The 23,992-nt window shown below is 33.6% G+C and overlaps 2 protein-coding genes across 2 annotated transcripts; one reads left to right on the top strand and one right to left on the bottom strand.

Moving 5' to 3' along the window:
- Positions 1–4,317: 4,317 nt before the first annotated feature.
- On the top strand, positions 4,318–5,061 carry LOC116012414. Its single transcript, XM_031251946.1, has one exon. The coding sequence runs from the start codon at positions 4,318–4,320 to the stop codon at positions 5,059–5,061; it is 744 nt and encodes a 247-aa protein (XP_031107806.1).
- A 10,314-nt stretch (positions 5,062–15,375) lies between these two features.
- Positions 15,376–17,624, bottom strand: LOC116014486 (jasmonate O-methyltransferase). The gene is made up of 4 exons (XM_031254550.1): positions 17,390–17,624; positions 16,864–17,268; positions 16,244–16,516; positions 15,376–15,908 (listed from the first exon to the last, which is right to left on the bottom strand). The coding sequence occupies exons 1-4, from the start codon at positions 17,525–17,527 to the stop codon at positions 15,558–15,560; spliced, it is 1,167 nt and encodes a 388-aa protein (XP_031110410.1). The 5' UTR covers positions 17,528–17,624; the 3' UTR covers positions 15,376–15,557.
- Between the last annotated feature and the right edge of the window lie 6,368 nt (positions 17,625–23,992).

The following is a 23,992-nucleotide window of genomic DNA, read 5'->3' as shown; positions in this document are numbered from 1 at the left end:
ATGTGCTATTAATTAAATAACCAACATTCTTGTAAAGGTAGTCTAAGTGGTAAGAGAGTTGCACTTGCAACTGAGAGGTCGTGGGTTCAAACCTCAAACCCCCCTTAGGTTATACATGAACATCCTTATTGTTATACATGAACTAGAACCGAAGTCCTTACGGGATTTCAACATGCAACACACTTGTTACATTTCATTTCGGCCAAAGCATTCATATTCAATCTTTTCATACATTTAACATTATTTTGCCAAATAATTCGTATGTACCAAGATTCAATTAACACAATGTATCAATTATATTTTTATTCAATAATAAAAATATATTACAAAGATATTACAACAAATTTATTTAAAAATAAATAAATAGGAAAATACATTGGAAAAAAATCCCTTATTTCTATCTCGTAGTAATCGTTCAAACCCGTGTGCCATGTTCCATTGTTCAGTCGTCCACTTCCAGAGGATGGTACCTATCCGCACATCGAGTATACTCGTTAAAGAAGTCAGGTTGTGACCTCACTCGTCTAACCATTCACATTCTTTAACAATAGCGAAATTATCTTAAACCTTTTCACGTGGATGACGGTTCGCTTCAAATTAAAGTGGTTGCTCACCTTCTCATAATCTTGAATAGTAATAGTTGCAATGTGGGAGTTTCATCTAATATATGGTGAGCTCTTTGTGGATGCATGGATAGTACTGATTGATGCTCCCACTTAATGAATCCTTGAGTTGTTGTGATTTACCATCCACTATCCTGTCGCCTGTCGGGTCTGAGTGTGGAGGTTCGGGAAGGACAGAATTTAGCGTTTGGGGCTAGCATAGGAAGAGTAATGCTGCTACTCCATTTAAGGCATGCATTAAATTCCCAGAGAATTGAATGTTGGAACATTATCATATATTCTTAAAGTGCTTGTCATACTTTCAAAGTAAACCAAGAGAAAGACATGTATAAGAGGTTGTCTGTATCACAACTTTATGGGGAGCTCACTAAAACCACAGAATATGTCTGATAAAAGAAGCAAAGAATAATATCATGGATATTTTTGGTGGGTCGTATAGTTTTTATATCAAAGATGATGACTAAGCCAATTCCTCAAATGCCCTTTAATTTGCAAATAATATTCTTTGCTGTTCTTTACACGTATGATGTTCATCTATTTGGTTTATATTATTCAAAGCCAGTCCTTACTGGAATATATGAATCGATCTGTGTTCTCTTTCGCTGTTCATGTGTTGACAAACAATTGGCTTCGATCTTGCCTTTTATCCATCCAATTCATCATTACCACATGCATTGTATCACTTCCCAGCACTTAGGGCATCCCCAGAAACTCCTCCATATGAGTGTGTTGGTGTTATTCAATCTATAGGTGTGTCAACACAAATTTATGGAATTCGATACAATATAATTAATTAGCCTGGTGATTAATTAGACGAAATAGACAGTATAAGAAGAGCTAGCGATAGAACAATAAATTCTTTTAGTCACTTGAGATTTGAGAATAAGATATATTCAATGTAGTAAATATCTACTCCTTTTATAATGCATGTTTAATTTGTTATATTTTTCGGCAATCTAAGCAATTATACTTCACAAGGGACCTAATCGTATGCTAACATGTGTATTAGGAAGGTTTTGCAACTTTTCTTCATATATTTGCGTGGATGTCAGAGCTACGTTCCAATGGTAAGATGCTGGTCTCGACTCTTCGAACTGAGTCACTGCCCAACAATCTCATCCATATCCCATTACTAGCTCAAGTTATAGCTAGTAGCAAGACGCAATTTTATTTAATTATACTTGAATAACAATTATTGTCACATTTCAATAATAATATGCTTAATTTGCCTCTCTAAAATGTCATCCAGCAACACGTTTTTTTTAAATGACATGAAGATCGAGGAGAGAGATCAGAGACAAGGTGTGGGTGGAGCTAACAAACCCTTACCTGGCTCAAAAAAATTGTGGAGGAAAGTGCAACGTGGCACCCCAGTTGGCTACATATGGTGCATGTGCCCGCTGGGGGGACCACTTTCTTAAATCTTGGCTAATCTATTTTTTGTTGTTGATAATATTGAATGAAAAACATCCTTTACCGTTGCGGTTTGCTATTTCGTTCATAGAGTTTGAAACTATTTAGAACTGCAATTTGAATCTTATGGATAAATGACGGAATCAAACTGAAAACACTAGCTAGCACGCACCTAGGATTGTACAGATGAGAAGAGTAGATTGTGTCATGACTTCAATAATGTATGGTATAAATCATAATTAAGGGTGTGTTTGGTTGGGGGTTTAGGCATAAGGTATGGGTATCAAAGTGATTGTTAGTGTTTAGTTGATAGGTTTTGTGAATGCTACTATGGGTTTGGAATATCCCATTAATGGCAAAACCCATACCCTTATTAAATAAGGGTTTCATCTTCCTTCATCATTTCTTCCCCAACTATTAATAATCATTCCCATTCCACCCAACTACCAAACATGCAAAATACTTTCACCAAAACCCATTACTCTTACCAAGTATTTGATATCCATTCCAATTTCGATTCCCATGTGTGAACCAAACGCACCCTAAATGTTTTGAGTAGTCCGTCCAAACGTGAAATGAAAGTTTGGAGCGAAACTATGGGAATTCTGAGTGTTTTTGAAAGCTGGGGAGGACTGTGTCCTTTGACTACAGGGCAATGCTCTTCAAACACACTTTTGACTACTATTTAGCAAGGGTCATATATCAATATCCCACAGTATAACCCATCTATCAAACCTTCTTCCTGCAGATTCTTAGCTTGGATGGGTAGGGGCCGGGTCCCATGCAGCAGCTCCGACACACTCCACTGTAAATTTTAATAATAGTACATGTATATTAGGTACAGATCGAAAGTTTACTGTCATCATCTACAAACCTGGTCAATATCTAATATTCGTGAAAAAATGCACATAACAAGCTAAGCAAAATTTTATATATATATATATATAGAGTTTTCTTGTTGAATTGTGAATGTCTGATCGTCACAATTTTAAGGTATTCATATAGGCTATGCAACTAATATAATAATAATTTTTTGCCCTTATAGCGCGGCAAAACCAACAACTAGTAACTAGCGCGAACTACTCCAACTCAAGTTTAATATAACATTTCAATTATCTCGTCACATATAAGTGTTGACGGGTTGAGAGACTGATCATTGTCGGCCCGTCGAAGAAGTCATACTTGGCATCGACTGGGCATGCTTGGTCGGCTTGAGGTAATCGAACAGGTTAGGGAAATGGCGTGCAATTAGCTCTTGGGTTTTCCTATTAATAATAAAGGCTTAAATGATGACAGTTATTTCAATAAATTCTTGTGTAATACATTTATGAGCAGAGTAGGTGTATAAATTCCCCGAGCAAGGGATTTGGGGTTGACTTTTTGACAATTCTAAAGTAATAAAAGTACTTTTTGTGTTCTTGAAATATTGCAATTGTTTTTTTTTTTTAAACAAAATATTGCAATTGTTACGTTTTTATGTTTTGTAAAATTTTTGAGTAATTGTGTTGGCTCGCGGCACGCCCTAAATGGACTCTAGTCTTAAAATCAACAGGCGTTATAACATTTGTATTGATCAATTGTTATATCGTAAACCCCAATTTAATACACAATAATTTAATTTCATAATTAATATACATACACATAAACACGATATAATGAACATGAATTTTGTATATTATTAACATAAATTTTGTGTATTATGTTAAGTGTTTAATTCATGTTCATTATATCGTGTTAATGTGTATATATATTACGAACATGAATTTTGTACATTATGAACATGAATTCTGTAGTTTATAAAGTTAAATTCTATATATATGTTCATTATATCGTGTTTATATGTATGTATATTATGAACATGAATTATATACATCATGAATATGAATTATTTATATTATGAAATTAAATTCTGTATATTAGATTAGGGTATCCAGTGCACTATAGATGTTAGTCCACGATATAAATTGCTTGTACTGATGGGGTAATACGGGCGCATAATTGTAAAAAATTTAGAATTAAAAAAGAGTAGGTGGGCGCAACGCATCGACGTTCCAAAGTCCAAACGGCAGGGACTCTCCTCTATATAAAGCGAGGAACTTTTCATGGAAATGAAGGTCTTCTATTGCCCAAAACTTTTGTGGTAAAAGCAAGAGCAGTGAATGGTCACGGACAACACATTGCTGCTTGCTAGCTAGCTTGCTTTTTCTCCATCTACGCTTCTTTGTAAGTCCCATCTTCTCTCTGATTTCTTCAAATTTCTAGCTTCACGCACTACATTTACATGGAGGACGCTATGAATTTCAACAACTCTGAAAAATCGATCATGAAATTTGACCATTTCAAAAGCTTCACCATGCTTTTTCGGCTGATCGAGCTCTGTTTCGGCCTGGTTTGGCTCTCCTGGACCTCCACTCGCTTGCCTCTTCTCATTCAAATCTCCTGCGACTATTTGCGTTTAGCCTTTTCCTTTATCATCAGTCCGCTCTTCATTTTCCTTCTCGGAAACTTCATCGTCCTCACTCTGCTCCTCAAATCCGGCCGCCTCTCCGGCCAATCTCCTATCACCTGCCACGCCGAGGAGACTAAAATCTACAACTCGCTCATCCAAAAGAGTCACAACGACTATTCCATGAAAGTCGCCTCTGGAAACTCCGAAACGGTTACGGAACCGGCGGAGATCGTGTACCAGGACAAGCAAACGGTTTCCGAAACCACCGCTCTCGTCGCTCCTAATCTCGAAGCTTCCCGAACGACCGGTTTTAACCCGAGAGTTCCGTTGAAGCGGACTCGATCTGACGAGTTAACCGTAGAGAAATCGGGAGAGGAGAGTTGCGGAAAGCTGCAGCGAACGGTGACGGAGAAATGCCGGAAAGTGACAGATCCGAGTAACGCTCCGACGGAGACGTCACTGGATGTTGAAAATCTGAGCAATGAGGAGTTCCAGAGAGCCATAGAGGCCTTCATTGCTAAGCAAATTAAGTTTCATCAGGAAGAGAAGTTGGATATTGTTCTTCAATCTTCGTAGGCTCATAGCCAATCTCAGTACCATGTACAGTAATTAAAAACAATTCCACCCTGCAAGTTTTGGTGTGCAGAATATGTAAATCCGTAAATCGATGCCGTTAATTTCATCTTGTATATGGCATTCCATGAAATGATTTTGGAATTTTATTTCGAAAATTTAGAAAAACAAAAGTTCTGTAATGATTTATTGATAAATATTTAAGTTACTCTTTAAAAGAAAAAACAATTTCACTAAACAAGAAAATGCGACATGCCTACATTGCACTCGTATAAAGTTCTTTTAATAGAATATTATTATATATAAGTTGGATTGGTCAAATTTTAAAAATTAATTGATTATATTATGAGTAAATCACACAAAAATAAGTTGATGGGAAAAAAAATCTAATATTAAAATTAGTAAAATGATTAAATATACCCTTCAACTATAGGTCAAAAGCCAATTAAGTCTTTAAGCTAGACAAAACTCAAATTAGATACCGTGCGGGACCACTAAAAAAATTAAAACAGAATATAGTTGGAAAATAGCTTTATTATTGCTTTTTGTGTATAGTGAATGCTCAACCCTTCTTTAGGCTTTCTTTCTCCTATTTATACTAGGAACCCGAGGCCTAGCTAAATTTGGTAAGCTCAATCCATAACAAATACCAATTAATTCTCTTTGCTTATTGCTTCTTGATTTTCCTCCATCTTTCGCAAGATCTTGCCCCGAAGCTTTTCCAGATGTGGCTATCAGCCTTGTAGTCAGCTGGATCAATCTTCAAGTCAACCGGTCCGACCGACCTCTCGAATCTTTGTCCGACTTTCCCTCTCTCAGGTACTCGCATTTTACCTCAATCTGACCATGCATTTGACTATTTTGCCCATTTGTTCCCTTCGAGTGACTCCTCCATTCACTCTCTTTGTGGATTGTCTAGCTCCTTCTCTCATTCATCCGTCCAACCGTCTCCTCTGTCCATTCGTCTATCTTACAAGTTTTTATGCCCATTCGCATGTTTGATTGGCTCTTCTAACCATTCTCCGACTGGATATTCTACACATTCACCTATTCCACCCTACTCTCCCCTCGACCACCCAATTCCTTCAGCTATCTGTCTGTCCTCTCGATTACTCTTATCTTATTATATGATTTTCTTATTCAATTAGGTGCATAGCCTCACCCATCATTATGCAATTGGGTTGATTAACCAATTACTTTCATGTAACTAATAAAAATGTATTTTTAATTCAATTTTTTTAAAGAAAGAGAAAACGACCTAAAAATATTTTTTAAATTCAAATAAATTAATTAAAAAATTTTCTAAACAAAAAAAAAAATTGCGGAAAAGCTTGATGTCTAGCTACTACGTCTAATAAAACGAAGAAATTTGTCAACTTTTCTAGTGAAGAAAGTCGACAATGTGTAAATTTTTAAATTACTTTTTTGAAAAAAAAATCAAGTTTACTTGCTATCAATTTGAGCTTACCTGTCAATTGATTTCATTGTACTAATTTAAGAAATTATTGTCTAAATTGCATCAAATTAAAATGTCAAGTCGAGGTGTCTAATTAGAGTTTTTGTTTTTTGTTTTTTTGTTTTTTTGTTTTTTTTTTTTTATAGTTTAGGAACTTAATTGCTTTTTGGTCTGCAGTTGAAATGTCTAATTGAGGCATGGGATTTAGGTCAAATGACAATTGGGCAAAAGAGTAGATATTCATCAGGAGTGAATTGAGTCTACGGAATAGTAAAAGCCCATGTACAAGGTATTTGAAGCTTAAATTATAAGAGAAGAAAGTTGTACGGTTAGAATTGGATTGAGAAGTAGAGTTATTGGGTTGAGGTGTAAATATCATAGGGATTGGGGTTTGAAGTGCACCCAAGTGAAAAAGTTTGGGAGCTAAAGTTTTGTAAGGTGTAACATGGAAAGAAGAGTGTTCAAAGACTATGTTAGCAAATGAGAGGTAAAATATAGTCAATTTTCGTGGACAAGATGGTGGATGAGGTTTTACAGTTTGCCCTCACGGTAGAGGTGCTCATAGGCTTCCCCACGACTGAACATGGACGTGAATTCGAACAATAATCTTTATTTATCATTGCCAACCGTTGCGGTGGGTGCATTTGGCAAACAAGAAAATCGAATAAGGGGGTGTTTGATAGCATGATATGTAATACAGGTTGAGAAAATACCAAGGAGTTGAGGAGTGGTACACTCAACTAGTGGGGGCACCGAGCACGACGCCTCTAGTCTACCCAAGGGTGGTGGAAATTGGAAAGTGGCTTGCCGCTGCAGATGTTGACAAACCAATGTTGGTTAGTCGCCGACCAATTTTTGGACGAGGTGTCTGTAGGGGCTGCTCACCTCTCTCCTCGCCAAACCAACTCGTCCATTGTCATCCGTCAGGGTGGTGCTTGGTCCTACCGAACTTGACCAATGATCTAGTGGGTTCGTTCGGCAGGGAGCACGTACAGATGAGGGTGGTAGACTATCAAGGCGGTGGTAGGGTCGTTTGGTGTGTCTTACGATGTGTCGTGTGGATGATGGTTTAGCGGAAAATTTTGGCACTTGGCAAGACACACATGAGGCCCCTAGTTTTTCCATGACTTGCAATAGTATTTTGNATTGCTCAAGTACTTTTCCAAGGGTTTTGAACCCTATTAACTTAAAATTACTTTTCTTGCATATTTCGTTTCGATGGTAGAACCACGTCCCTAAAATATCAACTAATGTTGCCTATGCGGGCCGGGCTAAAAAGCTCGCCAATAACAGAGCTTTACAAATTAGAGCCCATCCTGCCTTTTGGCAGAGTGGGGCGGGTTATCTGTTGTGTAAACCCGTTTTGACGTCTCTACTTATCAGTGATAATGAAGCATGAACGAAATATATATATATATATATATATATATATATATATATATATATATATATATATATATAGTGATCTTTTTTTGGGAGAAGCACTCAAAATAATGTTTCAAAATGATTACTCAAGTTATTTTTATGCCAATTTTCTTAACAGAAAATCAATATATATAAATAATAAAGTGAGTTTGGGTGAGATATATAGTGCTTGGATAACGATATATTCATATATTATCCTAAAATCCGTGGTATTCGGAAATGGTATGCATGCATGGCGTGCACGCTGTAATGTGTAATATGAGGAAGCTGGGCCGCTAGCTAGCTGCAAAATGTTAGAATAATTCTTGTCATATGATGGAACTTGATGTATTGAATTGAATGGGAATATATTCATTCTTAATATAATATATTATGTAATGCCACTAATGTTATGCATTATTATTATTATTATTATTATTATTATTATTATTATTATTATTATTATTTGCATATATGATAGCTGCGGGCCTTTTAAAACATGGAAACCTGCTATCAAATCCTGCCTTTCATAGCCGAATACGATTCTCTATTAATTGCGTATTCCTAAAGAAATACCGACTAAAACGCATGGCATATTTATGATAAACAATTATACAGTATCGAATATATACACGTGTATTAAGATCAAGACCCACATTATAGTGCGATTTCTATCAATGGAAAATGACGGATTTTCACAATGTACTAGTTTTAGCATGTCTTGTAGATCAGATATTAACAGCCACGATGTGAAAGTTTCACCTTCTTGTGAGGTGACTCATTGCAGGCTTGCAGACACCAAACACTGATCCTCACATCTAATTTGTCGCTTAAGTGTCGTGATTTACTCCTATACAATATTACTGGATTAGGGTGTGCGGACCTTTAAAATGAAAAATTTTGCTTTTTAAGGACAAACAAAAATCTCTATTTACAATATTAGGCATGAGCAGGTCAACTCGGCAAAGGTCTAACTTTGTGTTTAGTTGCGTTATCATAATTTATATTATCACAGATGTTTTGTCAGGTTGATGATTTAACCTTTTTGAGAAAAAGAAAAAAATATTGTTCATGTAGAATACGAAGAGTCATAAAAACATGTAATTATAAGTCGCTACCCCGAGGCTAACGAAAATGGGATGGGGAGAAGTGAAGACAATAATGCTAGGAGTTGTTGCTAAAAACTGTGATCATGTTTGTGGACCCAACAATTGCCTTTGAGTGGGCCGAATGGTACATAGGCCCAACTGTCTCATTGTCTCTTCATCTGTCCAGTAGGCCCACTGGGCCATGCATTTTATCCCAATAAACACGCATATATAATGAGATTGGGAGTATACATTTTGTTAATATAATTAATTAACTCACAAAAAATGATAAAAACTCTTTGTAGGACGAATTTAATTTGAAAATGTTACCATTCCAAATGGGCGGTCACAGTATCAAATCTGAATAATGAGGACATTAATTTTTTGAGCTGAAAAAGTATAGAACATATACTATCTTGTAAAAGAATCATGAGTGTTTAAAAAAAAAAAAAGAATCAGCCATTTGTCACTTTTTAAATTGGGTCGGGTCTGATCACAAGCTTTAAGAGTTATGGTACATTAGGAACTCGGAGCAATCTCAATCAAATTGATTAGATAGTAGATTTGGTAACCGCAATGTTAGTTTCAAGTTCGACTCCCTATGAGAACTATTTAATAATATTATTAGTTCAAGTCAGAAAGCTATGAGTAACTCAGATTAGTAAACAGACTTTATTTAGTATGCACCTTTGGATAACAACTACGAGTTGAGTGCTCCCACGACACCTCATCTACATTTCTGAACGATTCATGTGAAATTTATCATAATATTTTAAAAATTTATATGATATCTTATAACATTTTATAATATGTTAGTGACGTCCAAAAAAGTAGCAATTACAATACAATATTGTAATTTACAGTAAAAAAAATTTTGTGTATAATTTTCTATAATAATTATTATAAAGCTGAAATCTTTTATGTTTCCTCTTCCAATTATTTGGGAAGAATATTGTGGCATATTATTCTCTATATTTGAATTCGTAATCACAATCATTAAATATTTATCATGCACATCAAACACAATTAATGGTTGTAAATATGTTTTTCTAACCACTTTAAAGTTTGTCCTTATCCAAAGCCCCAACTACTCTCTTTTTGAGTCTCCCCCTTCGGTTAAAAATATCTTATTAATGAAATAATTTATAATTTTTAATAATATAAAGTATGAGATTCTACATAAAAAAGTTTCAAATTCAATTTTTATTTTGTGTATAAAAAAATAGGTTTAATTTTATTATTAATTTGGTTCTTCTCTACTAATAATATCAATTATATAAAAGGTCAGAATTTCATCTTTCGAAGCTAAGGTATTAATGTAGGTTAATACTATGAAAAATTAATAAAATGCGAGTATGATGAAATGATTGGAAAAAAAAAATTACATGGAGATAAATATTGCACGTGGTGTTCAAGTTCGGTATAATTAAGGTAGGCAAATGTCTTGTCATTACAATTATAAGATATTTATGCAAGCAGAGTATATGTGCAATAGACACAACAGTCTTTCATGCGTATTGTTTAATAACTCACCTCTACTCTTCCACTAGATGCAATGACCCGATTGACCCCTAGTAGGTGCATCGGATTTGACACTCTAAGCACGAGTGCTTGGACTAATCACCATGTAAAGGTATAATGCGATGGGTCAGTTTCAAGCTTAATATTCCAGTTAGCCTGTCACTTCTATAAATAAAATCAAATGATATTATCAAAAAGTGGGTTGTGTATTCAAATTTCATAATGTAACAAGAGACTAAGTAGTGTGATGATATCCAAACTTTAATTTAGAATCCGTCCAAACACATAACATGGTGGTGATGATCCAAGCTAAAAGTCCCACAGTGCATATGGAAGGAAATTAATTGGCCTTTCATATTAACATGTCATATTAAAGCGTCACAAATCACAATCAATTAATACATTGAGATTTGGCTAATTAAGCATATATCCAAAACGTACAAGTCAAGAAATGCCTACCCATTTCTGTGGATAAATTAACATGTTTCGATATAACTGATATGATTACTTTACTGATTGACAAGACGCTGTGATTTATGATATTTTGTTTTGTTTTTATAAAGAGAGAATGACGAATCAAACTTGATTAGAATTTTATAAAGATGGAATAATATATCCATTGAAAGATGTTTTGTATCTTTTTATTGAATTAAATTGAAACAGTACTCCTTATAGACAGCCACTTACAAATCTAGCTTCCATCTTCTTCATTGTGATGGTTCTTTATCATAGATTATATAAAGATAAATTAAATCAAAGCTCAACCTCCCACTATATAAAGTAATGGAAAGGTGAAAAAATTATTAATATTTTCTACCAATTCAAGTAAAGATAAATGTTTTCTTTGACGGGACGTGTGGATGGTGTAAATTAAGACATTTTACATACCATATTGCTATAATACTAAATTGAATGATATGCTTCATTTCAACTAATAATAAGACTATACTTTTATTAATTAATTTATATATATTTATTATATGCTTAACAAGTCATAAATTCGAATAACTTCTCAATTAAGCATATCTTATTATGATCTATGTAATTTTTTTTACATAAAAATATATCAAAATTTGAAACTTTTAGAGTTACAATCACATACGAATCTTCAAATTATTACAAGATATATATTAGTGTGTAACATACTGGACATTATGATAAGATGGTGTGATTAAAATATATAGAGAACATAATCATGTGAGTTACGAAATATAATTAAGGATAATGCATGTATATGGACAGAAAGGGAAAGTAACATCATGTCTAAGTCTAAAAAGAAGAAGATGAACACCCAAAAAAAACAAAAAATGAAAGAAAGAAGATAATATTTTGAATACATCATAAAACGATTCAAACAAAGTTATATAAAGCTTGAATTTATTTGATAAGAGGCTAGATCACACACTTATCATTACACAAAAAGTTACCATAAATTGATTAGGTTGCTCAAAGAGTCAAAGCTAACCGATTCAGACCAACAAAGCCAATATGAGAGTTGAACTTGAAATTTTGTGGTTATTAAGCAAACAACCTGACTAATTTGGTTATGGTTGTCCCCAAGGTGTAATTATTTATTTCCTTATATACTTGCGTATCAACTAGCATCACATCTCGATGATAGGATACCATACGCTCCATGTTAGACCTCGCACCTAACAACTATCTAATCCACACATTTTGGGTCTGTTTGAAAATATAAAAAATGTTTTTAAAAATTTTACTTTCAGAAAATGATTAATTTTATCAAAAAAATTTATTTTTTAATATTTGGTTGAAAGTTATAAAATAATTGTTTTTATTAAGTCATTTTAGAAAACATGAAAATAAATTTATTACAAAATTTTTTTTCATAAAATATTAATTATTCTAATGATAATAATAATAATAATAATAATAATAATAATAATAATAATTATTATTATTATTATTATTATTATTATTATTATTATTTATATTTAAATAAAATTATAAATTAAAATATATAATATTTATAATATTTATCAAGATTAATTATTACTACGTATAACAAAATGAAGTATATAAATAATTTTTTAAACTTGTAACTTCTAAAAATATTTAATAAAAGTCAATGACATTAGTCCTTTACGGAATAAAATTTGTGTTGGTTGTATAAATTGAATTAAGTGTTTGTTTTATGTGTTATTTGTGTTATACCTATACTTTTTTTTAGCTTTACATTTCATATTTTTCATTTTGACATTTTTTGTATATTAGTCTTTAACTGAAATAAAAAAATTTGTTAATGATTAAATAGAGAAAATATATTGAATAGATACTACCTTGTAATAGAGTGATAGTATAAAAAAATGATATTATGTGCATTTCTTTAATTTAGTGTTTTTTGTAATGTACATTTATACCTTTTTATCAATTCTACTCTTAATATTTTACCTTTTGTCAATTTTACCCCTACTATGTAAAGTATAAATACATCACTTTTAATTATTTTAACTTCCTCTTAATTAAAAATTCACTACCAATGACCTTGTGGTCTAGTGGCACCCGGTTGCACCCCCATGTAGAAGGGGCCGGGGTGGGTTTGAGCCTCAGTGGAGGCGATGTTGTCTCTTTGTACTACAACATAACATTGTAACAGAGTCAGTAATACTAAAAAAAAAAAAAAACACACAATATCAACTAAATTCAATGTAGTTTTTAAAAATTTATGAGACATAATTATCTTTCTTATCATTAAAAATTAAAATTTCATCTTCTAATAGTTATAAGATTTATGTTTTTGTTTATTTACTCCAATCATATAATTTGATTGTCTTTATTCATTGGACATTTTTAGTCGCACGCCATGTGTATTTATAACTAGTATTATAATAAAATGAATATATACGTAATAAATATAACAATTCTGAACTAAAGAAATTGGAGAAAAAAAATTTGGGATGTGGACTGGTTCAAGTCAATATTTTTATTTTTTGACTTGGTTCAGCCCAACTTATATTTAATTAGATATTGATAAATGTAATAACTCTGGACTAAAGAATTTGAGAAACAATAGTCTTTATTTTATTTTTTGGCTTGTGGGCCAGGTTAAGATTTTTTTCTTTTTGTTGTTGAGTTCTACTATGCATATTCCCAAATTATACTACTTTATTTTCTGGTGTAGCAAACAATGATAGGATCAAGAACTTGTGCAATCGTTATATCGTGGACTACGGTGCACATAGCAATGTGCACCCTGGTCCAAAACGACGTCGTTTCAATGTTAGTGGACGCGGGCGCGAATAACTCCAAAAAATTCATTATCTATAATACACATAATCATTATCTAGAATACACAGAACGTTTGCCTAGAATACACAGAATGTTTGCCCGGAATACACTTAATATTAACACAAAATACACAGAACTCATCTTCCTAACATTCGAATGCACAAACACATCACAACCTGTGTTAATAACATGAATACACAGAATATTGACACAAAATACACAGAACTCATCATCCTAAACATTCGAATGCACAAACACATCACAACATGTGTTACTAGCATGAATACACAGAACGGTGGCCTAGAATACACAGAATGATTGTCTGGAATACACAGAATGATTACCTAGAATACACAGAATATTAACATAAATACACAGACCGGCTGAAACGGGAAACGTGATTTCTAAAAAAAGGGTCAGTTAGTTTACAATGCTCAAAACGACGTCGTTTACGTACGTGGTGCACGGTATAATTTGCCGAACTTGTGAGAGTGAGTAAAATTTGAAAGTATAAAATGAGAGTCCACCAAATATATATATATATATATATATATATATATATATATATTTGTTTGGTTCAACCTAAATCAATCCATATTTTAATTGGTCATTGATAAATGAAATAAGTCTAAATTAAAAAAGCTGAATATAAAAATTAAATGTATTTTAATCATTTGGATTATTGATTTAGCCGGAACAAGATTTTTATTGAATAATAACCAGATAGATGGTGGAGAAAATTGAGAGTTAATGTATCGTCTTCTTTTTTTAGACTAGAATGAATATTTTCTATTAAGGGTGTGTTTGGTAATCCGTAAAATGACTTCCGAAAAATATTTTTCGAGTTTTATGTGTTTGGCAACGTCCGGAAAATGTGGTCAACGGAAAATGTTTTCCGCTGACCAAGGAAAATCAGTTAATTTTTTCGAAAAATGACTTACGAAAATTTTTTCCGTAAGTCATTTTACAGAATCCCGCCAGAATAAGCTGTTTCGCATGTTTTCGACCAAAACCAAGCCATATATCACCCATGACCATGGACCAAGAAGGTGGGGAAATTTGCTACATTTATCTTTATTTTTTTAATTTTTTTTTATTTTTTTAAATTCTATTTTTTATTAAATACCATTATTTTAATAACTATTATAATTTTTTATATTTTAAATAAAACAATTACAATGTTTAATTATACAATTCTATCCATTTTCTAAAAAATGAACCAAACACACAAAGACATGTTTCCATAATACATCCAAATAAATGAAACTGTTTTCCGGAAAATGACTCATTTTCCAGAAGTCATTTTCCTGCTTTTCAAACGGACCCTAACTTAATATTTCATTAATACTTTAATAGCTCATGTCTACAAAAATCAATTATTTAAATTTCCAAAGAACTTGCGGATATACTTAACAGTTAACAGTAAAAAGTAAAACCCAAGTCTTCTAACTCAATGGAGTAGTTCAACTGGCAAGTGAGCTCTTGTTGTGGGAATGAATTCCGGAAGAACCTAACTTCGATTCTCTCAAGTGACAATTCCCTCTGGGCCAGTTCCCAAACACCCCGTGACTTTACCCAAAAAAAAAAAAAAACCAAGTCTTCACCACTAAGAAAAGATATGCATTCATAATAAGATAACCAACGACTTCACGAGAGACAAATTTTTTACATAAGTTGTACGTTCCTAGTCACGCACCACATTGCCATTCGACCTACCTAGCTAGCTACGTAGTACCATCAAGCATGACTAAAGTTTGAGCACGCCAATGTAGTCCTAATCATCAAATTTTTCTAAGTACAACCCCAAACGTGATGGGTTGAATCTCTTGTTTAGCCATTTCTTGGTCCACCAATCTTCCATACTCCTCAAACAAGCTCTCTACTATTGCCCCTCCAAAATGGTGTGTCATCATTGATTCTTGAATTGCCCTCACTGCCATGGCAACTCTCCTCCCATAGCTCATCTTCATCCCACCACCATTGATATCCCCTACTTCCTTCTCTATCTCGAACATCTCTAGCCTCTCCAACACAAACGACCCCTCCCTCTTCACTGCCTCTTCTACATCCTCCTTCGATGGTGCATAGAAATGAACATCGTACGAGTCGAGCTTCTTCTCTTCCACATCGCCCTAAACAGAAAACAGATAGTGTAAAACTAGAGAACTAAAGTAAACAATAGCCGCGTTATGAACTTCATTTTATTAAGGCTATGCCAACAAAAAGATGAACCAAGAATTATCAAGATCTAGGTAACTTCAAACAAGTTGGTCCAATTATTGACTTTGTAACTATAAAGTTATAATTAAGTTTCATAACCAGTCCCTGCTGGAGTAGGAGCTAGTCAGCTAGTTTGCATCACTTGTGGTATTTTACTTACTAGGGTTACAAGGCAGAATTTTCCCAGTGCATGAATAGTGACCATGGGTTTCCTGGTTACTCAAGAATTATCAGGATGTGGAATTACCTGGGATATTAAAGTAGAGAATGATTGGGTGAGAAGTTCCCAGAAGAAAGAGTTCCCTCTATCAATATGAAGAGGGGTTTCCCTTCCCAGAAAAATCAACACCATTTTCCCTCCAACTATTAGTTCCTCAGACCTCAAACGAAGGAACAATGAGAAATCCACATTGAATTGGTCAACATATGCTTTGGACACCTCTGGGGGGCTCCTCTCAGTTATGTATATGCTTCCTTTGTTTATTGGCTCACCCTGTGCATCATACAGTCCTGGTGGAACCTATACATGTGCGGTTGTATATACACCACCAAAATTTAAAACACTAAAATTTTAAATGATAAAGCATATATATATATAAACTTTGGGACATGATATAATTTCTATACCTACATGATGATTACCATTGTAACAAAATCTGACACTGTAATTCAAGTATAATTTTAACGAACAGAACAGAGGTACTTGTAACAGAATCTGACCCTGTAATTAAAGTATGATTCTAACGAAATAGATCGACACGTGTAATCATATCAATGGAAGCATATAGATATGTTTATGTTAATTGGGATGTGGAAGAAATAAAATAAAATAAATAATTTATAAAATAAATGAATTGAAGTAATTACCTTGGAGAGCCAGTGCAAGCTGTAGGAGGAATAAATAAAGTGCAAGGAATTGTCTGGGAAAATTCTTCCATAGAAGGTGCCAGGGTAAGCGGCGACGTAAATTGAGGGGCCGGCGTGATTGCGTTCCTTTTTGAGATCACAGTAGAAGTCCGGCAACGCCTGAAAGATGGCGTTGAAGTCGTTGGTGGGGAGATCGTTGAGGTACACCCGAAACTCCGGCTCCGGCAAGAGAAGGTGGCGGCTGGTTTTCCCCACGGTTTCGACTATTTCTTTAATGTTGGACAAGGTGTTGGGCCCCGAGGAACATCCCAGGTCGGCTATGCCCAAGCTTCTGGGATTCGTCGATACATACACTTGTTCTATGGTCTCTAGAGTCACGTGCTTCACCTTGTCGGATCCCTTCTTCTGCGGCGCTCAAAAAACACACAAGAATTAAGCAGAATTATACATGATCGTAATGTAAAACTCCTCAGATAGATAATCAAGAGATGAGAGAGGAATAATATAATGATGAAGAGTTATTTACTTGCAGGGAAGAGTTGTTGTAATAGCTGGTTTGGCCCACTCCTCCATTCATGTGGAATATTTTCTCGACGTCCATGGTGGAGGCGGCGGTGGCGGTAGTGGTAGTGGTAGTGGAGTTTTTATGGGATTTTGAGGCCATTGGCTGGAGCTAACTAGAAAGGAATCACTTTTGGGTTCTGATCGATCATATATATCGGTGTTTGTTCCAACTTCCAATCAAACGTTTGGTTTTATATATAGACTATAGAGGTTTACTTTCCATTCAAATTTAGACTGCAGAGTATTTGTAATCAATACTTATACCATGGACTCGGATGGTCCTTACAGGTTGGAACCTTTACAATTTACATACTAAAAGTTACATTCAGTATGTAAATTGTGTATTTTGAATCAAAATTTCATCTAGGTTCATCTTGCAATGTGAACCCGCAAGATTGACCCATCACAATTTAATTACCTGAATGTTCACAATTTAAATTGTTTTAAAATTTATTCATGTAGTATTTAATTTTTCTAGTTTTAATTTGTTTATTTAATAAAAATAAATCATTTGGTAAAAATTTATGTGAGACGAGATGAGTTGACCCTTTTATTAATGAGGTTAAAGATTCAATCTGTCTCACAGATTGAGACTTGTGAGACAGTCTCACACAAATGTTACCCAAATTATTTTTGTAAATACAAATGCAAAAATATGCCTTAACAACTACGTACTACTAATAACTAGTAAACATGTGTAATAATAATAAACACAATAATTAAGCCCACAAAAACAACTTGATAACATCTACAAATATACGAAAATCACATACCTAACCAAATCACTATTACATATGAACACTTATTACTCCCAGTAATCACTACCATTCGTATAAATTGATCATAACTATTTATCTTGTCCACTTACTACTGCAGCTATTATCATGTACTAATTTAGCACCCAATATCACCTTTTTTATTGTCATCAATAGTCATTCATCTATCTCAAGTACGTACTTCTCACCAATCACTACCAAAAACAACCATTGTTACCTACCGCACCCCCATCCACTACAAGTAGTCAAATTCGTTTTTATTGCATAGTAGATTATCGTATCTTTAAAAAAAATTCAACCACAACCTCTCCTTTAGAGATCGAATAGAAGATGTGTTAGTTTATACAGAACTGTAGGTATATATGGTACAATATAATAGTGTTAGTATATAGGCGTGGTGGATTAATTATATTGTGGGAGAGTTGAGTGATGCTTTAAAATTGTGTTGTGGTGATTTTGTCAACTTTGAGCACTATTGGTAGAGGGGAGCATGATTGTTGAGAACGACAGAGTTTCTCTTTCTTTGGGTGAAGTGACCAACTAAAGATACCACTACTTCTTCTAACCCATCATTTCCCTCTTCTTCTCCCTCCCAAAGATTCTACTTTCCCTCTCTCCTGCCCTGCTTTCAATCCGCCGTTGTATGTACAATTATACATACAACTGTCTTTTGTTTTTCCGGCTAATATCATGTCAAATAATACATCATATCGTACTAATAAGTTTCACTATTTTGTCATGTGAATATTGGGTTGATCTACATACATAGATATTACAAAGCATATTCTAAAAACAAAAATATTACAAAGCATAGTATGTATGTACTTGTTGGTTTTACTGGAGTTAATCCAATATAAAACAAAAGCACGGGCTATAAAGTTTTTCTTGTGAGAATAAAGAGCCATGTTTTTCCAAATCATTTTCCGTTGACTGGGTTTTCTTATGGTTGCCAAACACCCAAAGTCTGGAAAATGATTTCCGGAAATCATTTTCCGGGCTTCCTAAGTTAATTTGCCAAACACTAATTTTAGCTGTTTGACTCGGTCAAACAGCTATAATTAGTCAAATCAGCTAAATAATGGCTGATAAGATGAGAACGTGATCATTTAGTACTAATAATCATCAACATCTAACTGAAAATAAACCAGGTGATTATAAGTGTGTTAAATTTAAATAGTGCTAAAAGTTTAAATAATTTGGCTGAGGATGTTTGTTGAGGATAGCCTCCACGAACCATTTGTAACGTTTTTTGATATTATCTTTTATGTCTTGACATCAATAACTTGGTCTAGGACATATAGTAGGGGGTGTTTGGCAAACGGCTGATAGCTGGTTGGTTTAGCTAGTAGTTAATGGTTGGTTGCGTTAACTGATTTGACCAGCTAGTTATATTAGCTGGTTATAAAAAACTGTTTGATAAATTAGCTGTTTACTAGTAGCTGATTGAATGTAAAATGTCATTTAAGGATGTGAGTGTATTGTATTATTTCAACCTTTAAATATAACAAGAAGATAAAACTCTTATTAATAAATAATTATAAAATTTGGATATCATCTATACTTTTTTTAAAGGCATAAGTTAATTATTTTTGTTTATTTAACTCTTATTAAATTATACGAGTATTCTAAAACAATTCTTATTACATATTTATTTTCTATTATTATTATTATTATTATTAAAAATAACAAATCCATCACCCGTTTTATTATTATTATAAAATAACAAACACACCACTCATTTAAAAGTAAATCACATTGATTTCAAAGGATAAAATAGTCAATATACCCATTGTTCCCAACAAGCTAATACAAAAAGCTACATTCATTAGCTTTTCACTTTCAGTTTATTGGCCCAATAAATCATTTACCAAACACTTCAAAATAACTTATTGATTTGTCAAACAGCTAAACTTGATCAAATAAAGGCCCTGTTTAGTAAATAATTAGCCTATCAGCCAATTTTGACTTATTTAACCACTATTATTAGTTGTTTGGTTAATAAACTTTTTGTAACTCCAAAATACTAAAATTCAAAAGGCTACTCAAAGCAGCCTTTTCAATTGAATTAGCTTTTTAAGAAAAGAAATTATACCAAACAGCTATTAGCTAATAGCTAATTTATCAAACAACTTTCTACAATCAGCCAATGTTATCAACTAGTCATACCTTCTAACCCAAACAGCCAACCTACTCAGCCAACAGTCATTTACCAAACAGGGCCAAACTAAAATTTGACTTATAAGCTAATAACCAAACACCCCCAAGAGCATACACACAATTCTCCTCCTTCACCTAATAATGGTAAGTATACAAATTTGGTTATTAAAGAAATAATAATAAAAAAAATGATTTGTACACGTAAGGCAAGTTAGGACAGACACCGAATGTGGTACGACATTATCATCTACAGCAGGACTTTGTTGTACCCATGTATCGTTGGGGACTACCGGAAGTCTATCTTGGTACACACTACACAGTGTGTGGACCAAATTAGGATAAGAGAAAAGACATGATATTGCAGCTGGATGTAATTGGCTTAGATAGTGCATATATGTTGTGGCTGGGTGGGGTGGGGGTAGGGGTCATTTATATATATATGTGGGCAGCCTATTATCGTCTACTCCAATGCTATGTTTTGGAAGATCAGTCAAATCACTCTAGCCTACTTGCCTTTCTTATTGGGGCCTAATCAAATACCCAAACCTTTTGGAAAAAGAAAATAAAGATTTTTTTTTTCTTTAATGATTATAGCCCATGGATAAGTGGCTATAAACTAGGGATCAAAGTGTGGTGGACCTGCTGCCATCACATAATTATGTATATGGTGACACAATTCATTCAATTAATTAATTAATCTAACTTAACTTTTTTTTTTTTTTTTCAGTTTCAGTATCCGTATCAATGTAAAGATATTGCAGAGATAATCTATATGTAAATCATTGAGACCTACCTTGTGATTATTTATAGATTCCACTACACCGAGACTTCAAGACAGAGATGTTGCATGAAAATCTCATCAATTAGTACTCTAGTTATAGATTGAGAGTAATAACCCATGTCGAGCCCAATGAATAGATTGTGAGGTTGTTATGCCGTGGACCTGTGTTTACATTCACATACACTATACTTTGCATTCACAATTTGTAAACTCCACATTCACACATTACAGGATTATATGTTTAGTAACTATATTACCACTGTTATGCATTCTCACATACACTATACTCTACATTCACATACACTATACTCTGCATTCACAATTTGTAAACTCCACATTCACACATTACAGGATTATATGTTTAGTAACTATATTACCACTGTTATGCATTCTCACATTCAAAACTCTATATTCACAGGTCCTATACTCCACATTCACAACTTGAGAACTCCACATTCACACATTACAAGGCTACAAGTTGCTAGAACTTCTTAACTCTATTACAGATTCACACATGCATAACTCTACATTCACGATTTCTATACTCCATATTCACAATTTGAAACATCCACATTTACACTTTCTAGGCAACTCTACATTCACACAATCATAAATCTACATTCACGATTTCTATACTCTACATTCACACTTTGAAACTTCTACGTTCACACATTTTTGGACAACTCTATATTCAGCAATATGTTTACTAATTAAAAAATAATAAATTAAAAAAAAAAAAAAAAAGACAAAAACGACGTAGTTTTGGACCCAGGTCCACAGCATAATTTGCCATAGATTGTGAGAGCTTCAATAAATATGATAAGCTGTTTGTGAACACTAACAGGGCGTTTGGTTGGGAGGTAGGAATTAGGGAGGAAAAGAATTGTACGTAATTCGGTGGAATTGCAATTCAATGAATAAAGTAGGCATGGATCCTTTCATTTAAGAGGCAACTGAATCATTCTAATTTAATTAGTTCTTCACAATCTTATTAAGATAGAACGTAGGGTTCTTAGATGTGAGGAACTTTGCCTTTTTAAGGGTAAAGACAGAAATGGTGAGAAATGGTGGGACAGTGGAGGTTAGATTAATCAATCTTTTTTTTTTTTTTTAGAAAAAGCATATTCAAGCAGCAGCATCCAATTAAGTGTCCAACCATGGACGAACTGCGTTAGTGTCGACCATATATTATAATTAAATATAATTTGATGGAGCTTAATTATGTAAACCGCACAAAGAGGGATGATGGCATATATCTGCAATTGAAACCACAAATTAAGAAAGCAAAATTGACGGCACCAGAGACATGGAACTCAGCAACAACCTGCTGCAACATCATCCTTGATCTGTCCAACATCATCATCATCACCTACGACTACATCTTTTGATTAAGCTTCTCTTTGCAGCTTCTTTCTCCTCCATATCTGTATGTCTGCAACAGTAATTCATTGAGGTTATAGATTTGCACATTAATGGTGTTTTTTCAATGTTTCTTGAATTCCCATACACTGGTGACCGGTGTGTTTTTGCTGGTCTTATTACCCTTGGCTTGGTCTACTTGTTGAGTTGAAACATCATGATTTGTCATGAGTTGAAATCATAGTAAAAGCAGCAGTTTAATTTGATGTGGATTGTTTTAGTTTAATCCATTACCCTTACTCTACCTGCTCAGTTGAATTTCTTAATTTTTCATGAGTTGGAATAACATTAGAAGCAATTTGATTAATTATGTTTTGTGTGATTAACGTTTCGGCGGTTCTGAAATTTTAATCCAATTCTCTTTCAACGCACACCTTGAATTAATGTGGTATCCATTTAATCACCATGTGTTAGCGAAGAGGCGAATTGAGAACAACAGCTAAGGGATCTTTTTCTGAGTATTGAACAGCCGACTCAAAACTAATATTGATTGAAATAAATACTAATTTTAACTTAATTCTCTTTTGGCGAATGCCTTGAACATGCTCTTTATCCGGTCACCATGTGTCGATTGAGGAACAAAATGAAAACAACTCCTTAAGAGCCTTTCTCATGTATCAAACAACGGACTCATAACTTGTATGGTTATAAATAAAAAGTAAGTCTCGTGTGAAACCATCTAATGTAAAAGATGTAATGTTTGTTTAGTTTAAATGTAATACTCTTCTATGCACGTATACAAAATATTACGTTTTAATTTTAAAAAAAAAATTACCCATCTCACAAAAAGACAATCTCACACTAGACTTATTCATAAATAAATAATAAGTTGGTTTGGTTGATATTTTGGAATTTATTGTTTCAAAGTAAGTAGTATTATTGTTAGAGGTGATATTAGCAGCTGGACAGTCAATTAAGGATCCTCGACTGTGATAGAATGTTAAGGATCGTTGGAGGACATGGGAGCTATAAATGGAGCTCATATTTGTGGGATTTGACTAAAGTTGAATTTGGGGACTTACTTTCCTATTTTGTATTTTTGGGAAGTATTTTATAGCTTGATTTAAAATGCTTATTTTTACTTTTCTTTTCAATACTGTATTCAGTACTGAGACTTGAACCCACAATCTTTCAAATGAGAATGTAATTTAGTGTCACTAGATAACAAGATCTTGGCCACGTTTTTTGTTACTTAACCTTTTTACATTTAATTTAAATTTATTCAATTGTGTTTAACAACAAATTAATCGTAAAATCAACAATTATTATTACTTCAAAGATGACCCACAGATTAATGTATACTACGTAATACACACCTAGGCCCTATGTGGTTTATCGGTCAATGTAGGCATGTAGCAAACGGACGAGTGGGGTTGCATCTGAACTGTGAAGACTGAAGAGATAAGGTTGCCATCCATGTGGGCTGAAACAT

Source organism: Ipomoea triloba, chromosome 3 (assembly GCF_003576645.1).
Source record: "Ipomoea triloba cultivar NCNSP0323 chromosome 3, ASM357664v1".
Taxonomy (NCBI): Eukaryota; Viridiplantae; Streptophyta; class Magnoliopsida; order Solanales; family Convolvulaceae; genus Ipomoea; species Ipomoea triloba.
The sequence above is the reverse complement of the archived record's forward strand: the minus strand, read 5'-3'. Positions and strand labels throughout refer to the sequence as shown.

Coding starts and splice junctions, on each gene's coding strand:
- LOC116012414 (XM_031251946.1), top strand. CDS start 4,318: ATGGAGGACGCTATGAATTTCAACAACTCTGAAAAATCGATCATGAAA.
- LOC116014486 (XM_031254550.1), bottom strand. CDS start 17,527: ATGGCCTCAAAATCCCATAAAAACTCCACTACCACTACCACTACCGCC. Junction 16,517..16,863: donor GCTTGCACTGGCTCTCCAAG/GTAATTACTTCA, acceptor GCACATGTATAG/GTTCCACCAGGACTGTATGA. Junction 15,909..16,243: donor TCTCTACTTTAATATCCCAG/GTAATTCCACAT, acceptor TTTTCTGTTTAG/GGCGATGTGGAAGAGAAGAA.